General features: G+C 54.6%; 1 protein-coding gene across 2 annotated transcripts in view; it reads left to right on the top strand.

The window, feature by feature from the left end:
* The window catches only part of PLXNA2 (plexin A2), a 191,052-nt gene extending 169,803 nt beyond the window's left edge, over positions 1 to 21,249 (top strand). Inside the window, exons 18-32 of one of the 2 annotated variants that reach the window (XM_004578685.3) lie at positions 2,304 to 2,543; positions 3,120 to 3,263; positions 3,542 to 3,776; positions 5,499 to 5,641; positions 6,162 to 6,430; positions 7,730 to 7,796; positions 8,011 to 8,157; positions 8,613 to 8,772; positions 9,128 to 9,231; positions 12,734 to 12,833; positions 13,651 to 13,841; positions 14,952 to 15,121; positions 17,927 to 18,139; positions 18,636 to 18,786; positions 20,726 to 21,249. In XM_004578685.3, coding sequence (XP_004578742.2) covers positions 2,304 to 2,543; positions 3,120 to 3,263; positions 3,542 to 3,776; positions 5,499 to 5,641; positions 6,162 to 6,430; positions 7,730 to 7,796; positions 8,011 to 8,157; positions 8,613 to 8,772; positions 9,128 to 9,231; positions 12,734 to 12,833; positions 13,651 to 13,841; positions 14,952 to 15,121; positions 17,927 to 18,139; positions 18,636 to 18,786; positions 20,726 to 20,821 — 2,430 coding nt within the window. In that variant the 3' untranslated portion in view covers positions 20,822 to 21,249. Of the gene's footprint in view, positions 1 to 2,303; positions 2,544 to 3,119; positions 3,264 to 3,541; positions 3,777 to 5,498; positions 5,642 to 6,161; positions 6,431 to 7,729; positions 7,797 to 8,010; positions 8,158 to 8,612; positions 8,773 to 9,127; positions 9,232 to 12,733; positions 12,834 to 13,650; positions 13,842 to 14,951; positions 15,122 to 17,926; positions 18,140 to 18,635; positions 18,787 to 20,725 lie in introns of those variants that run through there. The other variant, XR_009246159.1, reaches the window with a different exon arrangement.
* Positions 21,250 to 22,364: the final 1,115 nt, after the last annotated feature.

Genomic DNA, 22,364 nt, shown 5'->3' with positions numbered 1-22,364 from the left:
TGTCTGGTCCTGGGGTGGTAGTAAGCTGGAGTGGGAGAGGAGGTGATGTAGTGCTGGGTACCATACTGACTGGGTTGCACTCTGCTCTCGGGTCTGTATCTAGCCCTCAGGGTCATGGGGGCAGCCCTTCTCTAATCAGCAAGGCCCCAGATATCACCACATCAAGATGCAGAAAACACAAGCCATTCTGAGCCCAGTGCAGAGAGAATGGTGGAGAGGGCGGACGCAGCTGACAAGGACAGCCTCCAAGGGCTTCAGGCTGCATCCACTGGAAGCCACTGGAAGGGAAAGCTGGCCTGGGAAGGCCTCCCCTGTACTGTACTGCTCACAAGTTGGCAAAAGCTCAGGCTGCAGGCACAATTTCCCCACCACCAGAATCTTAAGGTTTTATGGCACTCAGCCCTTGGGAGAGCCAGGGTGGGGGCCTGGGTTCCCTAGTGACTTTCCTGGAACAGCAGCAGGTAGGAATGTTGGGGGTCCAGCCACCCAACTGGCTGCAGAACAGGAGTCTCCTAAACTCAGTCCTGCACCAGCCTTCAGGATGGTTAGACGGGAGCTCTGTGCCCGGGACCTTTACTCACCTGCCAAGCTCCTGCTCAGCCATCGGTCCCTCCCACTGGCTTTCCAGGCAGCCTCCCAGGATAGCAAAGGCTAGCAGAGGGCCAGGAAGAAAGCCGCAAAACCCAAAAGAATGTTTGGCAAACAGAGTGCGGATACAGGAAGCAGACAGAGGGCTGTTGTTTGAGAGTGATTTGCTTATTCACAGAGGCCCCCTCTAGAGAAAGTGAAGGAGATGGGGGCAGGGGGAGAGGCCCACTGAGGCTGGTGTGTTCCGGCAGAGCCTGGGATGGCACTTCCTGCCCTTGATCTTCCTGTGTGATGGTGCCACTTACTGTCCCTGGGCCTCAATGTCCACACCTGCGACCTGAAAGAGGCACCATGTTCCTAAAGGTTTGCTGTACCGCATTGAACAGTGGGCAGACCCTTTGTTTAACTTCTTTTATGAAAAAAAATCATTTATTTGAAAGGCAGAGATACAGAGAGAACAAGGAAGAGATAAAGAGAGATCTTTCACCTGCTGGTTCCCTCCCCAAATGGTTGCAATGGCTACGATTGGACCAGGTTGCAAACCAGAAGCCAGGAGCTTCCTCCAGGACTCCCATGTGGGTGCAGGGGTCGAAGGACTTGAGCCATCCTCCACTGCTTTCCTAGGACACTAGCAGGGAGCCAGATCCAAAGTGAAACAGCCAGGACAAAAACCCATGCCCATATGGGATGTCAGCCTCTCAAGCAGTAACTTCACCCACAACACTACAATCCTAGCCCCTGGATTTAAATTCTTAAAATCCCTGTGGAGAGGGAGTGGTTAAGGCTCACATTCGAAACCTGATGTAATCTCTAGACAGAAAGCTCTGCAAGCGTCAGCTGTTTTGCAATTTCGCACGCCATCTTGTGTTCTGAACATTAAGCCCGAGTGTGTGTATGTTGGCCAGACACACACACATGCAGACCTGCCAGGACAGAATGTACTTGGGGATCCCAAGTTCTCGGAGATGCCTTTGGCTGCTCCTGGGATGCTGTGGCTCCCTGGGCTGGGACCGAGCTGTGCCGAATAGGAGCCAGAAGGAAGGAAGGTTGGAGTACAGGTTTTCTTCCCAAATCCTACATGGATCATTTAGCAGTTCCTTCAGTCTGTCTGCAGCCTTGGACAGCCCCAGAACTGAACCACCAGAGGAGAGAATGCTGCAGCTCTCTCTAGCCAGGGGCCAGCCCAGCAGGATTTTGGTTGGGTGACCACTCAGAGCAAGGGAACATCATGAATTCAGTGTCACCGCTAAGGTCCCACCCCATGCAGGGCTAGGGACACTTGGTTAAAGAAGAGGGAGGCCCTGTAGGACCTTGATTCGTCACCCATTTATTCTACAGAAATAAATGAGCACCTGCTGTGTGCTGAGCGAAGTGTTCATCCCACACTGGCTGCTCCACACTGTACACACACACACACACAAGCCAAGCACCTGTCCTACTTTTCCTCAAACACTCCATGCTCCCTCATCCCCAGGCTTCCCAGTTCCTTCTGCTTGCAATGTGTTTTCCTACTGTCTCTTGTCTCTGCTTAGGTAGGTCCTGCTCAGTCTTCAGATTCCCTTTTATCCACTTTGTCTAGGCAAAAACTTCCCGGGGTGACTCCACCTCACTCCAGCCGCACACACTCACGGCCATGCACAAAAGCAGCAGAGGCTCGGAGTCGGTCTCCTCCTGGTATTGGCTTGAGTCTGAATGCTGCTCTCTGGGCCTCTTAGGTATGTAAGGTTGTGAACACAACTACTCTCACCTGCCTGGCACCCTCTCTGACCACGGACTACCGCCCTGGCCTGGACACCGTGGAGCGGCCGGACGAGTTTGGATTTGTCTTTAACAACGTCCAGTCCTTGCTGATTTACAACGACACCAAGTTCATCTACTACCCCAACCCAACCTTTGAACTGCTCAGCCCTACTGGTGTCTTGGATCAAAAGCCGGGGTCACCCATCATCCTGAAGGTAGGTGTGCGAGTGGGTGGGTGGGTGGGTGCGGACCAGGGGCCTTTCTCTCTGGCCCTCCTGGCTGCATGCATGGACTCCCCACACTACCATCTTTCTAGGCAAAGCTCCTTGGCAGATAGGGACCCACTGGGATTCTAATTTGTTCTCATGAGCTTTGGGAGCCAGAATTTTGCCAATCGTCAGGGTCAACCATTGCCTGCTACTGCCAACATCGGGGCCACAGACACCTGCCACGTGTGTTGAGCAGCCCCAGAGCCCTGGCCCAGCCCCATCGAGTGCTGAACTCCTTGCTGTGGTCCTCCCACTCCATGCATTCCCCACCTCCCACCCCAAACTTCCTTTTACTTTGTGTTTTGTCTCCCAGTCTCCTCATTTTCTTCCTCTCCCTCCTTTGTGTTCTCCCTCTCTGAATCGTGGTTGTGTTGAAGTCCCCTCCAGGGGAGACGGGACCAGCATCCTTGGTGCACGTGTGCCTTGCCGTACTTTCCCAGCCTCCTGGGTCTCTGGGTACCCCGCCATTGGCCTCTGCACCTGCTGGCACATTCTTCCGCTTACAGCTGCTGCTCTCTGCAGGGCAAGAACCTCTGTCCTCCAGCCTCTGGGGGCGCCAAACTCAATTACACGGTGCTGATTGGAGAGACCCCTTGCGCAGTCACCGTGTCTGAGACACAGCTCCTCTGTGAGCCCCCCAACCTCACGGGGCAGCACAAGGTCATGGTGAGTGAGCCCTCCATCCAAGTGTCACTTCCTGCCCCGTTCCTCTTCAGCATGTGTGCAAAGTCTACCTCCAGACACGGGCCCTATGGTGCACCTCATTGGCTTTCCATGCCTTGCATGGACATGGGTGGAAGTTGAGAACCCAAGGGAAGCAGAGCAGACCCCAGGGCAGGAAGTCGCACAGTCTCCAAATCTGCTGTGTGGTTGTGGCCTTCCTCCCCGTGCCGGGCTCCGCACCTGTGTGCATCTGCGTGCGTCTGTGTGTGTACAATGCGCAGGTTCACGTGGGCGGGATGGTGTTCTCGCCGGGCTCGGTGAGCGTCGTCTCAGACAGCTTGCTGACCCTGCCAGCCATCGTCAGCATCGCAGCCGGTGGCAGCCTCCTCCTCTTCATCGTCATCATTGTGCTCATCGCCTACAAGCGCAAGTCTCGCGAGAACGACCTCACGCTCAAGCGGCTACAGATGCAGATGGACAACCTGGAGTCCCGGGTGGCCCTGGAGTGTAAGGAAGGTGAGTGGAGGTGCTAGGGCTCCTGGATGCAACCCCCTGCATCCCGTCAGCACTTTCCTCCTTCCACTCGGTCCTCACCTTTGCTCCCATCACGCCCCCGCTGAACTGCTACCTTCCACTTTGACCTGTGCTTCTCTAGAAGCTTCTTTGGCTCCTAAAGTGAGAAGTTCCATGCAGATTGCCCACCATGTGAGAACCAGGGACCCCTCCGCTGTATCGGGTCCTCCGCACAGACTCAACTCCCAGTCTGCTTTTTTGATCTTTTTGAAGGTTTCTTTTATTTTTTTCAAGATTTATTTATTTCTATTGAAATGGCAGATTTATAGAGAAAAGCAGAGACAGAGAGGAAGATCTTCCACCTGCTGGTTCATTCCCCAAGTGGCCGCAACACCCAGATCTGAGCCGATCTGAAGCCAGGAGCCAGGAATTTCCTCCAGGTCTCCCATGTGGGTGGCAGGGTCCCAAGGCTGTGGGCTATCCTCCACTGCTTTCCCAGGCCACAAGCAGGGAGCTGGATGGGAAGTGGAGCCGCCAGGACAGGAACTGGTGCCCATATGGGATCCCGGCATGTGCACAGGCGAGGACCTAACCACTGAGCTATTGTGCTGGGCCCAAGGTTTATTTCTTTCAAAGGCAGAGTTAGGGAGAGAGAGAATTAATCTTCCATCTGCTGATTCACTCTGAAAATGGCAGTAGCAGCCCATAGTGCCCCAGGCCAAAGCCAGGATACAGGAACTCCATCTGGGTCTCCCACGTAGGTGTTTGGGGCTCTGGGCTTAGATGGCCTCTGGTCCCTTTCCAGACACATTAGCAGGGAGCTGTATCAGAAGTGGTACTCCAACATGGGATACAGGTGCACATGGACTTGCTGTGCCACAGCTCCAAGCCTGTCAACCCCCACTCTAGCCACCCTTCTCCTAGATTCCCCCACTGTCTCAGGCTGCAGACTCCCCCAGGGAGCTAAGTGTGTGGGGGTCCTGCCACTTCCTCGGGGGTCCCAGTGGCAGGGAAGGTAGGAGAGCCCCTTCCACGGTCTCCCCACCATCAGGGTTTGTTTGCAGTCAGAGCTACAGACAGCACACAATTGCTGGTGTCCCTGGCCTTCGCCATGTGTGGGTGTGGAAATTGTTTTTCCCCATTGCCCACGTAACCTCAGCCACAGGGTGACGAGAGTACCTGGCATCCTCTCCAGCCCAGGGCTCTCTGGGTAAACATCTCAATTAGGAGTGAAAACATTTTTCCTTTTGCTGAAAACGTTGGAAGCAGGCCATCCCAGAAGCTCTTCCCAGAGCCACAGGTGGCCAGTGTGGGAGGGCCGGCCCTGAAAGACAGGCCCAGCTCCTGGGGGGAGGCCCACAAAGCCCTGTGTCACCCAGCCACGCTCACCAATTGGACCCTGGCCTGAGGACTGGGCACCTGCAATCTCTGTATGAGATCTCTTGGCTGGCAGTGATGGCAGCCACAGGCCAGCTGCTTCCAGCACCTGCACGACCCAGACCGAGGGCCCAAGCCTAGGTGCTGTGCTTCTTTCTCCTGTTTATGCAAAAGTTCAGCACTTTTTACAACAAGGCAAGCAGGATGGAGAAAGCACCCATCTTCCCACCATCTAAGAAAGGCAGCCCACTCCCCACCCCTCTAACCTCCCGCTGTCTCTGCACCACAGGCCCTAAATTCCTTCCTTCAGCCCCTCGCCAACTGTTTCCCCTGGCTCTACCCCCACAGCCTTTGCTGAGCTCCAGACAGATATTAATGAGCTGACCAGCGACCTGGACCGTTCAGGAATTCCCTACCTGGACTACCGCACCTACGCCATGCGAGTCCTGTTCCCTGGCATCGAGGACCACCCCGTCCTTCGGGAGCTGGAGGTAACAGCCGCCCGCCTGGCTCTGCCTTCCAGGGCTTCCCCGGCCAAGCCGCCTAGGAGGTCTCAGGCAATGGGGTGGTGCCGAGGCTCTTTAGGGGTGATTCCAGGATAAGGCTCATTGTTTGTCATTTTTTAATTAACGACTAGATTAATTAACTAAGATCCTGCCTCATTCTGAAATGGATTTAAGGTGGCTTAAAGAAAGGCACGGGATTCTGCCAGGCTTGTAGGCTTGTGCTGCGAAAGATAATGAATCAGGACAGAGATTAGAGGGTGGCTGGTAAGCAGAAGGAGGCGGACGGGTTCTTTCAGCACATCCTTGAAGTCCCCTCCAAGGGCTCTGCACAGTCAGGGCAGATCAGGACCTCTGAGGCCAGCCAGTCCCACCTCATTAACTGAGCAACACCGGGTGAAGATGGGCACTAACTAAGCAGGTGTCCACCAGCAGGCTGTCTTGAGGGTCGGGCGAGGCCAGCGCTCTGAGAGTGCTCAGCACCCCCCACTGGCTCGCCCCTCGGCAGGTGCAGGGCAATGGGCAGCAGCACGTGGAGAAAGCCCTAAAGCTCTTCGCCCAGCTCATCAACAACAAAGTGTTCCTGCTGACCTTCATCCGCACCCTGGAGATGCAGCGCAGCTTCTCCATGCGCGACCGTGGCAACGTGGCCTCGCTCATCATGACTGGCCTGCAGGGCCGCCTCGAGTATGCCACTGACGTCCTCAAGCAGCTGCTCTCCGACCTCATCGACAAGAACCTGGAGAACAAGAACCACCCCAAGCTACTGTTGCGGAGGTCTGACCAGCGGCGGGGGTGGGCAGGGTGCACCGTGCCAGACACACCCCAGGAACAGCCCCATGCTGGGCAGTGGATGCCCGCCTGGCTCTCCCGAGGCAGGCTCTGATCGTTCTCAGCCCCAGTACCAATCTGAGTGTGATGCAAAACCACTGGCCTGGACTTGGCCTTCAGCGGGAAGCCCCGCTCAGCCACCTGCTTGCTATGTGTCTTGGGCAAGTAGTATAATCTTGCTGTTGCTCAGTTTCCTTGTACACAAACCGAGAGAGATGATCGCACCTGCAATCGCCTTCACCCCTTGTGCAGCTGGAGCAGCCCTGTCCAACACAGTGGCCATCTGTAGCTCTTAGCTCATAGAGAAAGGAAGCAAAAACATCAGTTTCCCCATCACACTGACCACATTCAAGGGCTTGGTGGAAAATAGGGCTGGTGGCCTCCAGGGTGGAGAATATTCCCACTCCTCCAGAAAGTTCTGTGCTTAGCAGTGTCACCTGCCCACTCTATGCCCAGCTTCCTGGATCCATAAGTCCAGCTTCCACAGCATACCCCATTTCTCCACAGGGGAGAGGGTTAGAGACCCCAGCATCCATTCGGCACACCTCTCCAGAGCTCTGGGGTCCTGGGGGAGCCAGGACTCAGGCTGCTGTACTCCCACGGCTCCTAGGTGGCCTGCTACAGGCTCGTGGTGAGGGGGGTGTGAGGAGACAGGAGGAGCAGCTTTGTTTCACAAGAGCAGCACTGAGCCCCAGTCTGCCAATGGGAGCATTAGAAACTCTCATTAAGAACTGTTGTATTTAAATTAGGGCTAATCTCAGGCACAATGCAGGGAAAGGGTGCTGGGAGGGGCCAGGAGAGAAAGCTGCAATTTTTTCTGCCATTGTCTGCTTCTCCTGGGCCTAGGCTGCTGAGGAGCCCTGGCAAAGGCCTGCAATTGACTGCACACCAATGGTATAATTTGTACCACTTGCTGGGAGTTACAATACTGCTTGACCTACCCCATCTGAGGCCAAGGGTGGCTCAGCATCTTTCTTTTTTCCTAGTCCCCCAATCTGCAGCTTGGGGTGGGGGGGGGCACCTGCAGAAGCCAGTGAACTGGTGGGATCCCTTGCTCTGTCCCTGGGCTGGGACCCAGAAGGAAGCAACCCTGGCCAAGGTCATCTTCTAATTCCTGGTGGGATCAGGCCAGCACCCAGGAGTGCTGGCCCCCCGCTCTGGGTCTCTTGGCCCACATAAGCCCAGGCCCACCACTCTGACCCCTCCATAAAGCCCTGTCCCTCTTCCCATCTCCCTGCCCCCTAGGACGGAGTCTGTGGCCGAGAAGATGTTGACCAACTGGTTTGCCTTCCTCCTGCACAAATTCCTGAAGGTGAGAAGGGAGAGAGCAGGGAGTTGGGGGGCTGGAATTGAGAACAAGATGACCTTGGTGGGCTGCACTGCCTCATTGTCCCTCTTTGTGACCCTGTCCATCTGGGCTGGGGTGGGGGTGGGAGGTCAGTGGCAAGAGGCAGAGTCCATGAGGGGAAGCCTAGGCCAGCCTGAGGAGGCCATAACCTCAGTGCCCGCTGCACCTGTGCCCACAGGAGTGTGCTGGTGAGCCCCTGTTCATGCTGTACTGCGCCATCAAGCAGCAGATGGAGAAGGGCCCCATCGACGCCATCACGGGTGAGGCCCGCTACTCCCTCAGCGAGGACAAGCTCATCCGGCAGCAGATCGACTACAAGACCCTGGTAAGGAGGCCAGAGGTTCAGAGCCCGGCACTGGAACCCCCATGCTCTCTGCGCTGTCCAGAGTCAGGGAGCAGACTGGACCAAAGGGCATACTGTGTGTGCTCCGTGCCTCAGTTTACCTAGATGTTGTCAGGGGAGAAGAGAAGTCACCCTCTGTTAAGTAAAGAGTGACCAGCCTTGGAGCAAAGGTGGGAAGCAGCACTGATACCCCTGAAAGTGTGTCCGGCACCCTGTGGTGCCTCCATTCAGGCTTACAATCTCTGAGGTGCCATCCAGGGCGAGAAAGGGGAAGCCTGGTTCTTTGAGAAAGAAGATGTGGGCATGACGGCTCTGGCCATCACTTGATAAATGGCAGACAGTGAGAGATATAAGGGTTGGAGGAGGGCCCAAGTCTCCCCTAAGGGGGAAAAGCATGCAATGACCTGGCCCTGTTTACCCTCTACACCTGCTGGCAGATCCTGAACTGCGTGAACCCCGACAACGAGAACAGCCCGGAGATCCCAGTGAAGGTGCTCAACTGCGACACCATCACGCAGGTCAAGGAGAAGATCCTGGACGCTGTGTATAAGAACGTGCCCTACTCACAGCGGCCCCGGGCCGTTGACATGGACTTGGGTAAGAAGCCCAACCGTGGTGTATGGGGGCTCCCTGGAGAGTGCTCAGGCTGTGGGAGGGCCCACAGCTCAGCTAGGTGCTGGCCAGACGGGGGCAGGCGGCATGAACCTCCCTTCCTCCTGCTCACCATGGTTATCCCTGGGGAGGCCTGCCAGCCAACCGCCCTCATTACCCTGTCCTCCACAAACCGCTGCCTTGACCCCAGAGAGTCCTTCAGGTCTGCAAGCTTGATCAGTGACAGCATCTCAGGGAAGCCAGCGTTGCAGGTCCCTAGAGGGGCACGGCTGGGCGGGCCTTGGTTGCAGCCGCCACCTGTCTCCTCTCACACTGCGGCCCCCCCGCCCCTTCCACCCAGAGTGGCGCCAAGGTCGGATCGCACGGGTGGTGCTGCAGGATGAAGACATCACCACCAAGATCGAGGGTGACTGGAAACGGCTCAACACGCTGGTGCACTATCAGGTGGGCTGGGGCCGCTGCTCTAGGGCAGGGAGCTTCGTGCTAGGGATTCGCAACTTTCCAGAATGTTCCCTTTCTCTCTAAGCATTACTTTCAGAGGGCCTTAGAAGCCTCAGAAGTATTTTCTTCTCATCCCTGATCCTAGGGCAGTGACCCCTTAGAATTACTAGAGACCCTTGGGTACACATGCATGCTACAACTCCACTCTGGAGTAAGATCTAAGCATTCCTTCCTGGAGTATTCACACCAAATCTGCAGGGAGAAGGGCTAGCTGCCTTGGAGGGCCTCACACTGTCCACTGTGGGGCATTTCACTAGTGCAGCTTACCGTCTGACCTGAAGGGCAGCAGGCAATGGGCTGTTGTGTCTGACGTCTGACCCTTCACTCACTGCCTGGCGTTCTTGAGAAAAAACACGTAGGCTGTCTTTCTTCTCACTTGCATGATGGGGCTCGTGGGGATCCCTGCCCACTGCAGGTGTGTGGAAGAGATTAAATGCAGGAGGCAAAGGGATTAGCACCCCAGCAGAGACAGGGAATGAGCAAGTCCAAAACTCCCAGACAAGGAGCCGGAGATCCAGGCGGGCAGCCAATGCCCCCTCTCCCTCCCTGGATTGGAAACTGCTCCCGGCTGGGGGTCTCTGTAAGATTAAGTACAGGTAGACAAGCTGAGATTCAGGAAAAAATACTAAAATAGAAACTGGAAATGAGAGACGCCAAGGGAAATTAAACCAACCAGAGGAAGTGCCTCAGGCTGCAAGACCCATGGGATGGTCTGATTAATAATCTCCTGCTCCTCCTCCGTCCCTCCCTCACGAAGGGAGGAGAGCAGAGCCACTGGCAGGTGTGCAGAAGGGCCTGGCGGGCTGCACTCGCAAGCAAGCACCACACTGCCACCAACCCTGCCGGAAACCCCAGTGCTGGCTGGGAACAAGCTGGGGCTGCTGGGCCCAGCCCACGATGGACGCTCCTCTCCAAGCTCACTCCCCCTCCCGGGCCTGCCTCCTGACTTGCTCATGTCCTGCCTGGCTAAAAGGTTCTGTCTGGAGCTACTTTTCCCAGCTCACTTGTGTGCCTGCACACGAGTTGCTGTAAGTGCTCCTGTGCATTGCATACACCCGCCTCCCCTCCCCACCTGCGCTTCACTGGTGCCTCGTGCATCCAGTAGAACAAAGGTAACGAACCAATCTGAGTAAGGAAATGCAAAAGAGAACAGCATGGGGCATCCAGATGCTGCACATCTGTGAAGGGAAGGAGCCAGGCCCTTCTCCTGTCTCCAGTGCCTGGGCTGTCCATCCGAGGCCTGCCCATCAGAAAGCAGCATACTCTGTCCCTGCCTTGCTCATCATTTTCATACAAAGCATTTTCAACTCCCTGCTGTCATTTCTCATTCATGTATTCATCCATTCCTCAAATATTTACTGAGCTTGACTGAATGTGAGGCACTTCCCTCCATGCTAGGTCTGAGTGATGGAGGACGGGGGAATCTGCTTCCCTTGGGGAGGTGGGGAGCAGCGTCGTCGTGCTGCTCATCATCACGACTCTAATACCAACATTCCTCATGGGTTCCCTGCGTGCCTGCACCGCCCTTAGCCCACACTGCCCTACCTCTGATCCTCACAACAGGCTCAGACCCGACAAGTCAGAGGCACAGAGAGGCTGGGTTTGGGAGCTGGTTAAGTTGCAGAGCCACAGTCAGACCCAGCCAGGCATCCTTAAGCACAGGATTGCACCACCTGTTGGCAAAGAGACAGAAGAACCCATCACAAGGAAAGGTTAGTGGTAAGATCTGGAAACTGAGTAGAACTGTGGTCACTTTAGTCACCTTGTGACTCTGCGTTTGGAGGACAGGAAACAAGACGTGAGGACAGAATCAGTTGCCCTGGCCCTGGAAACCTCTGGCCTCGCAGAGTCATTTCTGGGCTGTGAACGAGTTCTAAGAGAATCCCGGAAAGTCAGGCGCAGAGGGTCTCCCACTGCATCCACAGCTGGGGGTCGAGGTACAAGCTGCTGACAAGTGCAAGAAGCTGCCCTGCCTGGGATGGCACAGAGCCCATTGCACTCCCAGGCACAGGACCCAGTTGCTCCATGCCATCATGGCAAAGCGCTACCTTCCCATTTCCCTCCCTGGAGTCAAAGGTCTATGGAACCCCTTTGGGAGAAAAATCTGCATAATCTTAATTAACAACGCAATATTCAAAAACTTCCCTGGCTCCTGCAGATTTATAGGGAGGGTAAAATTAACCACCACCACTAAAACAGGCTATCAGGAAATCTCGTTAGCGCTAATGTTCATTGATGGTTTGACTTCCCAACATTTAATTCCTTTTTGGTGGGAGAGAGGGGCTGACAATTTAAGACCCAGAAAGATGGCTTTATGACTGGTGAAGCTATAAATCAAACTCATAAAGTTCATAAAAAATTGTTAAAATAAAAAATGGTTTAATAGGAATGGTTTATGGCCCATAACATTATTATAGCTGTTTTATTCCCTCTGCGTTAGGGATTTAATTGGATCACCACAATCCTGGAGATTCTCCATTTTTATTGGATATGAGGTAATCTTAAATCAAAATGGCCCCAAATGTCTTCAATATGGCTGCACATTAGTCAGCCTTCTCCCTGCAAGAGACATGGGGCACCTACGTGGAGAGTGGGACAAAACATCTTCCATCTTCCTTGTTGAGTCCCCAAGGACAGCTGCACAGTAGGGGAAGCTGTTCGGGGTGGTCCAGGCATGCTAAGACCCAGACAAGAAGGAAAGTAGAGCATAAAGGGTTAAAGCTTCCAACCCATGTAGCCTGAACTAAAACCCCCTGCTGGGAGCTATGAAGAGAGTTTGTTCTCTGGGCCCCGACAGACATGGCTGCAGAATGTTCAGTGTGTGACCATGAAGATATGGCTCAGCTTGCTCTACTGCTGCCTCTGTAACATGAGATTGGTTTCTGCAGCTTACAAAGGCTGCTGAGGCTATTCCCAGCCAGCCCTGTCTGTCCCATGTGCAACTTTACATTGCTTGCTAGCCACATAAAAAAAATACACATGCACAAGCAGGTGAGATTCACATAAACAACAGTTGATTTTATTTAACTCAGTTGGTCTCAGATAGCTGCCATTTCAATGTGCCATCAGTATAAAGAGTATTAATGAGACCACTGATACTCTTGTATCCATCATAAGTATGGAAATCCAGTGTGTGCTGTACAGCCACAGAACACCTTTGCTTACTACCCTGCAGGTGCTGAGTAGCCCAAGTGTCAAGGAGCTACCAGACAGGAAGTGTAGCTCTGTAGCTCTACCACAACTTTGTAAATATCTCTGTGTGTGTGTGTGTGTGTGTGTGTGTGTATATATATATATATATACAGTAATGGTTGTTTCTGGGTTTCTTAAATTCCTTACTTTCTATCTTATTTGTGCTCTATAACCCCCTTCTCCCAGCAGTACTGGACTCTACTTCCCAAGACACCCACATTCACCTACACTCTACCCTTTGCTGCCTCCCCAGGTGTCAGACAGGTCAGTGGTGGCTCTGGTCCCCAAACAGACCTCTTCCTACAACATCCCTGCCTCGGCCAGCATCTCCCGGACGTCCATCAGCAGATACGGTGAGGACCACAAGGGCCATCCGGGGACTTGATGGGGCCCGCTTGCCACCCTCACAACTGCCCACCCTCCGCTCAAGTCGCTGGCCCACTTCTTGTGTCCAGAGGCACCTGTCTTCTCAGAGCCGTCGAGCAGGCGTGCCCCTTGCTCTTCCTTTGGGACTCCAGGCCTGGTGAAGGAGTTGGAAGCCCTCGGGACCAGAGAGGCACCTGCAAGGGGAGGGGCTCATATCTCCTTCACTCACTCTGGAGCACCGAGGCATGCAGCCCCCAGTCCCCTTGGGCACTGTGGTCTCCACACTTCTGTCCCATTTTCTGTGGGTTCATATGTGCACTCAGGCGCTGGGTTGTTCAGCTGGAGGGCGCCACAGCACCGCAGACACCAAAGGGGGCTAGAAGGCCCATCTCAGGCTCTGAGCAACTTGTATGCCAAGGGCTGCATTGTAATTTGCGGCCACTCAGTGTCCAGAGTCTTTATGAAAGTGTCCAGGTATCGTTTTACCTGTTGACCTTTCGTTCACTGCTTCAAACATTAGAGGAGGCAGTATGTCCCCAAAACTCCCAGGAGTCCAGCTCAGAATTGCTAAATCATGTTCCTGAATAAAGAACTTGAGCTCCTTTGCCCAGTGCCAACCGTAGGTGCCCACCACATGTGAGGTGCCAAGGATCCCCCCTCCCCCCAAGGGAAATGAATTTGTTCTGAGTGATACAGCCAGTTGGTGGTGAAGAGGTGGGGGGGGAGGGGCAGTTCTGGAAGGATCTACCAACAGGGCTGATGGATTCGGTCACTCACAGCCCTCCAATGCCCTCTTCTGCTCAGACTCCTCCTTCAGGTACACAGGCAGCCCCGACAGCCTGAGGTCCCGAGCCCCCATGATAACCCCTGACCTGGAGAGTGGGGTCAAGGTGTGGCATCTGGTGAAGAACCACGACCATGGTGATCAGAAAGAGGGTGACCGGGGTAGCAAGATGGTGTCCGAGATCTACCTGACACGCCTGCTGGCCACCAAGGTAACTACTAATCTGCTCGGGCCAGCAGGCCCCCGACCCCCACCCCACCAGTCTGCCCTTCAGGGAGATCCATGAGGGTGAACTCTCATCCAAGTCCCAGGGCAGGGCACGGTGGCTCTCCACACTTTGGTGGAAATGTGCTGTTGGTCTGCCCCTGGGAACCCCCACTGCAGTCAGAGGAGTGGCTCTCTGTACTTGGGGGTGCCCTTTTCACTTGGGAAAATCTTAGGGTCATCTTGCTGCTGACAGCTGCACTGATAAGCCAGTCTCCACCCTCAGTGCCTTTTCTTCCCCCTTCTCTGGCCACTGTGGGAGGGAATGCACAAGAAACAATCCTGCCAGCAGGATCTTCTAGAGAGGGCTCCCTTCCTCCACCCATCCCGGGAAACCCGAATGTCACTGGACACAGGGGCAGTGTCTGCCGGACTTCCCAGCAGATGGCCTGATACGGCTGTGAGAGCGACGGCCACACCGGGTGTCCAGCCCTGTCCCCACCATTGGTCTGGAAACAGTGCCAGCTCAAAGTCTAACAGTGCAGCCCTTAGCTCTCAGCTTGGGACTTGCTTCCTGAAGTGCCCACAGATGATCTCTGAGCCCTAATCTGCCTTGTAGCTTTGCCTGCCATGCCCAGCAATTAGAGAACGGTACAAAGACACCAGGAAAAGTCAGGGCTGGCCAGCCCTCTCTAGTGGGCCTAGAGTCTACATGGGAACATAGGCCCAAGTCTTGCCTGAGACCCTCCAAGGTCCTGTGGAGCAGCCCCTCTTCCCACAGCCAATGCCTGGCCCTCAGATGCGCTCTCCTGACTCAGCTGGCCACTGTGCCCTCTCCCCCGGCAAGCTAAGGCTCGGGGCACTTCCTGTCTTCTACTCAAAGGCTCTGATGTGGGCTGTGACTGGGAGTGAGGCTGCAGTTGAGGAGAAACCCTCCTCGGGGACCCCTAGTCCACTGGCTCTGCCAACCAATAGCCTTCCCCACCCCTGCACCTCGTGGGCCAGGCTGCATGCTGCAGGCCAGTCCACAAGGCAGATGGGTGCAGGGCAGCCTCTGGTGTGCCAACTGCTGCCCCTCCAGCTCACACCCTCTTCCCGCCCCTCCTCTGCTCCACAGGGCACCCTGCAGAAGTTTGTGGATGACCTGTTTGAGACCTTGTTCAGCACTGTGCACCGGGGCAGCGCTCTCCCGCTGGCCATCAAGTACATGTTTGACTTCTTGGACGAGCAGGCTGACAGACACAGCATCCACGACACAGATGTGCGGCACACCTGGAAGAGCAACTGGTAAACCACCACCACCTCCGTCCCTTCCCTCCCAGAAGAGCTCTGAGGGAGACACAGCCTCTCCTCTACCCTGAGGAACCCAGAGCTGTGCAGGGGTGGGGAACAGCAGAGTCCCGGGCAGATGGAGGGCTGTCAGGCCTAGGGGGCAGCAAGGCCTCCCAACCAGGGAGCACACAAGTGCCCTGGAGCACAGGCTGCCTGCACCAAGTCAAGCCTGCTAGGCTTGAACTCTGTTCTTCCTGCATGTCAGCTTCCCAGGCAACGGCCTGCTCCCCTGACTCTGAACCCCCCTGGAGCTCGGGAGAAGGCAGCCAGGGGAGCACCCAAAAATCCACACTGGGAAACCCAACAGCAGAGCCCTGGGGCCTGGGGCCTGGGGCTGTGGTCACTTCCTCCAGAAGAAGCAGAATCCAGGGCACTTCCTGAGATAGGGAACCTGGGATCAACCCGGGGGGTCTCCCTGGTGGAGGTGGCCCTCACTGTCAGAGGAGCTCACACCTGCTCCAGACCAGAGCCCTCATGGCACCCTTGCTCCCTGAAGACCTCATTGCCCACCTGGTGTCACTGCTTTGAGGAGGCAGCAGGCAGAAGGCCCTGTCCATGGGGCTCTTCCCTGAGGGCAGCTCTAGCAGTGGGGAAAGTCCCCTTCGAGGCCCCACCCACCTCAGCCCCACAGCCACATCTCTCACCATACACTAAGATCAGATCTAAATGGATAACAGATCTAAACCTACATCCAGAAACCTTCAAACTTTTGGAAGAAAATGTTGGAAACACACTGGAACACTTAGGGGTAGGCCCTCACTTCCTAAAAAAGACTCCAGATGCAGTAGAAATCAAGACCAAAATAAACAATTGGGACCTCATCAAACTAAGAAGCTTCTGTACAGCTAGAGAAACAATCAACAAAGTAAAAAGGCAACCCACAGAATGGGAGAAAATCTTCGCACACGACGTAGGTGATAGAGGGCTAATATCCAGAATATACAAAGAGCTACAAAACAACCAAAATGTCAAAACAAACAACCCACTCAAGAAATGGGCACCTCAAGGCTTTCAACCTGGACCACAGGCCAAGCTGAGAACTGCCCTTCAGGCCAGAGCCCAGCCAGGAGGCAGAGTCAAGCCGGCCTTGGGGAAAGGAGAGTAGAGGCGGGGCGGGGGCAGGTCCAGGCATTCGGGTCGGGCAGGCAGCCCGTGCAGCTGTCTACAGTCAGTGGCCTCCTCCGAAAACAGAGCTGACACAGATGCGCCCCGGCTGTTATTTGGGAATCAGAAGTCTTAGCAACCAACAAAACACTCTGGGAGCAGCCAGCCCTAGCCCCGGCTGTTTCTTCCTTCCTTCTCCTGAGTGCTCCTGGGTCACCGGCTTTGATCCCAGGCAGTGACACAGACAGGATCGGGGAGGGGGGGTCCCCCGGGGGGTGAACAGCCTGTAGTGCCCTTGGCCCAGGCAGGCCTTGCAGCTGCATTCCCAGGGGGCAGGGCTGCACCCATCTTTTTGGTTTTAGAGGAAGCCCAGCGGGCCTATCAATGGAATGATGTTGGGGAAATCAAGAGAAAGTTCTGGATAATCCCCATCTCTGTACCTTCTGTGGTGCTGACCAAGTAGCAGACATGTGCCACCTGGATGCCTCAGACCTCAGAGAGTCAGTGTCCCAGGCAAGCTGAAGAGAAGGGCCCCAGAGCTGCCAGAGGAAGGGAGCCATGGCCAGGCCTCAGCTCCCCCCCAGGCTGCAGGGGACCGAGTGACTCCCATGCACTTTGTGGTGGGGACAAGTAGCAAGCATAATGCCAGGCTTGGGGTGGCCCAGACTGGCCTGTGCCAAAGCCTGGCGCTAATGAGGTATTTGGGGGAAGTTTGGGATCCGTGACAGTCAGGAACAGAGGAAAATGGGGACGAGCTGGGAGCAGCATCACAGGTGGGAAGGACAAGCCAGGCGCTGGGCTCATGGCACAGGATGGTCAGGGAGTGGACGCCAGAAGCAGCCAGAAGAGGAACAGGAAGCAAGAGCAGCAGCTGCCAAGAGTTTCACAGGGGAGTGGCAGAGGGGGCAGGGGCACAGGCAGAAAAAAATCTATTTTCCTCTGCTTGTTAGATCCCCAAAGGAAGTCTCCTGAGGCTGAGGGCTTCCTCTGGGGTGGAGAAACCCTGAGCTGTGCATGGCTTAGTCCCCGGATGCCAACAATGCCCTCCATTTCTCCCGCTGCCCAGATACTGGGATGCCCTGGGGAGAGTCATAAAAGAACTTCCCCCCAGGGGAGCCCGTTGCACGGCCCTGCCAGGCCTGGGCCAGCCCTCGGAAGTGGCTAGGGGCACCCCGGCTGGGTGGAGAGGGCAGGTGGCACCCTTTGTGCCCACTCAGAGGCAGAGCCTGGGGCTGATGGGCTGCCTCTTTGGGGACAACGGGCATGGGCAATTAGAAGGGACTGGGGGGCCTGGCAGCTTTGTTCCAGGCTCTGAGAAAGCTTCTGTCCCCTGTTCCTGAGCTGCCCTGGAAGCATGGGGCCTTTAGAAAGACTTCCAGGCAGGGAGCAGGATCCAGCCACGCCCATCCCTGGGCTTTTAGCAAACAGTCAAGTGCCCATTAGGGCCCAGCCTGCCTTCCACTTTCCTTCCTGGTCAGGATCAGCTTGAACTGAACTAGCAGCTTTCGTCCCTGCACCTGCTCACACAGCATCTCACCCCCTGCCTGCCTCTCTGAGAGACAGCATGACACCCAGGGTGACAGGAGAGGCGTCTGTGGGCAGCGCGAGGGGCACAGCCAAGATGCGCTCCTGAGCGTGTCCCGCCCTGTCCCATAGCCTCCCTCTGCGCTTCTGGGTGAACGTGATCAAGAACCCCCAGTTTGTGTTCGACATCCACAAGGGCAGCATCACGGATGCCTGCCTCTCGGTGGTGGCCCAGACCTTCATGGACTCCTGCTCCACATCCGAGCACCGGCTGGGCAAGGATTCACCCTCCAACAAGCTGCTGTATGCCAAGGACATCCCCAGCTACAAGAGCTGGGTTGAGAGGTCAGTAGCATGCCCACCTCCCTCATCCACACTGTCTGCTGTTGGGAGGCATCGTGGCTCTGTGCCTCCTGGGAATCGGCTAGTTAACACACAAGGAGCTTACACTAAACTAGCTCACATGAGCACGACGGTATATATTGTGTATGGTAAGTGGGTATCATTAATATTCCTATTTTACTGGTGGGGAAACTGAGGCACAGAAAGGCCAAATAATTTAACCAAGGTCAACATGACCAGCAGATAGCAGAGCTGAGATTTGGATCCAAGGCAGCTAGTGGAAGTCTCCTAGGTGTTGAAGCGCTCTGCTGGTTTAGCCAGGAGCCTCCCCCAGCCTGGCCTGAGGCCTCAGCATCAGGCTGCCCCACAAGGCTACAGCAGACCATAGGGAAGAGAAGCAGGCCAGCAGGAGCCACTGGAGGGCATTCAGTGCTTCCGGGGGGCCCAGGGCCAGGCGTGGGGGGCCCAGTCTCACCAAGGCCCGCCCCGTCCACGACAGATACTATGCAGACATTGCCAAGCTCCCTGCCATCAGTGATCAGGACATGAATGCCTACCTCGCTGAGCAGTCCCGCCTGCACGCCGTGGAGTTCAACATGCTGAGTGCCCTCAATGAAATCTACTCCTACGTCAGCAAGTACAGCGAGGAGGTAAGGCAAGGCCCTAGGCACAGATGCTGTGGCACAGCAAGTTAGGCTGTTGCTGTACGGGACACCTGCATGCCATGTCTAAGTGCCTGGGAACTAGTGCCACCTTGGCTTCTAATCCAGCTTCCTGCTCATGCATCCTGGGAGGCAGCAGGTGCTGGCATAAGAACTCAGGGCCTGCCACCCATGTGGAAGGCTCAGGTGGAGTTGTGAGATCCTTCTTCACCTGGCCCACATCTGGCAATCACAGACACTGAGGGGTGAACGGGTTGTTAGGTGGCACCTCTCTCTCCCTCTCTCTTTCTCTCTCTTTTCCATCTTTCAAGTAGACAAGAATAAATAAACGCACATATTTTTAAAAGCCAAGGCCCTAGAAGGGACAGAAAGCAACCAGCAGAGAGTCAGGTGAATAAACAGGAATCCTGACTGAACCCTTAAATAAATAATAGAATAATTGAGAAAAAAAAAACTTTCATAGAGTCCAAAGCCCAGGAGCTCCAAAGCCATTATCCTTGCTCGTTACTTCATCTCAACTCTCTTGAATCATTGAAGGCTTTCTGAGACATTTCATTGTCTTTCACTCATTGTGAATGTAATAAATAACACTCTGAATACTTTCATTGTTGCTCAGTTCCAAGTCTGGTGTGATTAATTCCATGAAGTCAGTTACATTTCAGACAGCCAGGTGCCCCTCAGTAGACATCAAGGCTGAACAGGACAGCTGCAGAAAATCCAGTCATGCATTGGCATGGAACCCAAAAGATGGAGAGGTAGTAGTAAGAGAAACACTTACCCAGCATGTATGCCAGGTGATGCTTCACACACTTTAGACCTATTGCTGCTTGACCTTTTGGGTAAGACCAATGGAAATATTTTAGATGTCTGCATATATATACAAGAGAGTTTCAAGAATTTAATGGAAAAAAGCGTTCAATACTTATTGACCATGGATTTTTTTTTAAGAGCTCTCACTGTGTGTGCGTGCATGCACAACCACATGCCACACAGTTATGTTTTGGTCATTGGTGAGCCACAGACACGGTGGTGATCCCATAAGATCATAACAGAGCTGGGCATTCCTGTTGCCTGCCAATGCTATGTCCTAGCACAGGCTTGGGGGATGGATCTTGTAAACACAACTCCTGTGCCATCTGTCCCAGAAACATGCAGCATGTGTAGGGCAGACTCAGTGGAGACACCCCATTCCATAGCAGAGGTTTAGATCCAAGTCCCAGCTTGGGTGCCAAGGTCCAGCTTCGTGGTAATCCAGGTCCTGAGAGCCATAGTGATGACTCAGGGAGTTGCATTCAGCTCTCCCATGTGGAAGGCCTAGATTGAGCTCCAGCGGCCGGCATTGGCGTGGCCCAGCCTAGCCATCAGGAACATTTGGAGAGCGAACCAGTGGTTGTGCACGCTCTCTCATTCATAATTTTTTTTGAAAAATAAAAATGAACCAATAGTAACACCTCTAAGTATGTACGGTAGCTGCTACTGACAATAACACACAATTCTGTTACTGGTTCGTGTGTCTACAATAGCATGATTTGATTGTTATTCTAGAAGGTCCCCTTCCACCTGTAAAAAGAAGAGCGTGCTGTCAGCAGCCCGCCGTAGCACACCCCATGCCTACCAAGTCTGCTGATGGCCTCAGGTCCTCTTGTCCTCGATTTCATCTCCTGTTTGCCTGTGTGCCCTATGCTGCTCCCACAAGGACACATTTCTCAAAACGCATCCCTGTCATGAAGTGACACATGGTTCTCTCTGTGTGTATAGATGTGTTTGTTCAGTTAATCATTTCAGGCATTTCATGTTAAGTTCCTAAAGGCAGGATGCAAAGGCAGGCAGAGGCTGAAAAGTGGAGGGCTCCAGGACCTAGGGCCTGATCCATGGCATCCTGGTGACGTATTCTGCCCCCTGTCCCCGTCCCCCTTTGATTCCCCAGCTCATCGGAGCACTGGAGCAGGACGAGCAGGCACGACGGCAGCGGCTGGCACACAAGGTGGAACAGCTCATCCATGCCATGTCCATCGAGAGCTGAGAGCAGGAGCTCCCATTCCAGGGAAGAGGCACCTGTCCACGTTGTGACACTGGACGTCTCAGAAGGAAGGACGAGCAGAAGGGGTCAGGCCCCAGAGCTTGCTGCTCCTGAGACCCCCTCCTGGGGAGAGGGGAGGGCCCCTCTCCCCACACCAGCCATGCACTTCCTGTCCGGACAGACAGAAGGCGCCACCCATCCACCCGCTCACAGCGAGTACCAGGGAGACGCTGCCAGGGCTGGCACGGAGAAGGCGGCTCCTCCAGCCCAGGAGAGGCACGCGCTGGGGACACGGCCCCGTGCCTCTGTGACTGCTGCTTTGCATGAAAACTCATTTGATGTATATTGGGGAAATAATAAGAACTTTATTTAATTTTTTTTAAGAAAAAGGGAAAAAAATGACAGAAATAAAACAAAGCAAAAGCCGCCCTACTCAGCCCGTCCAGCTTTTGTTTGATTCTGAGTTCTGCTCCCTTTTCTTCTTTCCACGTTCTTTCTTCTTCACAGAACTCCTGTTTCCAATTGTCCATGATGATCTCTTTTCCCTCGAATGCCTTTGTTTTGTTTTGCTTTTAAGAAGAGAAGAATGAGCACAACAAGTTCTCACTGAAGGCTTTTCAGACACAGAGCCGCCCAAGAGGAGGGGACAGTGATGGAAGCCGGTGGACCCTGAACTTGAGGACTGTGCACCTGTGTACTCTCTGCCCTCAACCACAGACCTGTGTCTGTAGCAGCATGCTTGTGGCCACTGGGTCTTTTTGCTCTGTTTGATTTCATTTCAAACCTCCACATGCGAAGAGCTGGTCTTCGGTACCTTTCCTTTCCGTATCTCTCAATTTACTCTCAGAAGTACGGCACAGGTGGGCCTCTCCTGGACTGGTCACATGCCCCTCTCATGCGCAAGGACACTGGACAGCTGTGGCTCTCATCAGTCCCTGTTGCAAAGCAGGCATTCTGGGGGAGTGGCCCCCAAGGTATGTAGGCCAGGTTTCCAGGCAGGGTCTGGCTGGGGCTGGGGTGTGTAACTTTGGGTTCCACTGCAGTCCTTCTGTGGTTTCTGGCAGTTGGAGCAAACACAAAAATCAAACACTGTTTACAGCAAGCAATACTTGAAAAGCATAGGTTAGAGACGCTGCAGTATTATTGTGCTTTCTTTCTCTTGTGCCTGGAGATGGGAGTCAGCCCTGGTGCTCACCATGTGGACACCCCCTTGCTTCAAGAGCAGCAGCTGGGGCACCTCCACCTTTCTATCCTCTTCCACCTCCCATTGGCCAGTGCATTTGAAGGACACGTGGATGGGTTCTTTGTCTCTCTCCTGCTAATGCTTGAGACTGAATGAGCATCTATCCCTGCTATACCTTGCAAATCAAGAGACCAAAGCTCCATGCCTGGGTCCAAGAACCCCACAGAAGGTCATGGATGCAATTTGGGCAAAGGCAGCTGCCAAGAGGGGGCAAGATCTTGGTGGCCAGGGTGTCCTTCTGGGGGTATCAGACCTGCCCCGCACAACCTCAACATGCATGCAAGCAGCCAGCTCCAACTTCTC

This window comes from Ochotona princeps, chromosome 10 (genome assembly GCF_030435755.1).
Source record: "Ochotona princeps isolate mOchPri1 chromosome 10, mOchPri1.hap1, whole genome shotgun sequence".
Classification (NCBI taxonomy): domain Eukaryota; kingdom Metazoa; phylum Chordata; class Mammalia; order Lagomorpha; family Ochotonidae; genus Ochotona; species Ochotona princeps.
Note: the sequence above shows the minus strand (reverse complement) of the source record. Positions and strands in the feature narration are given on the sequence as shown.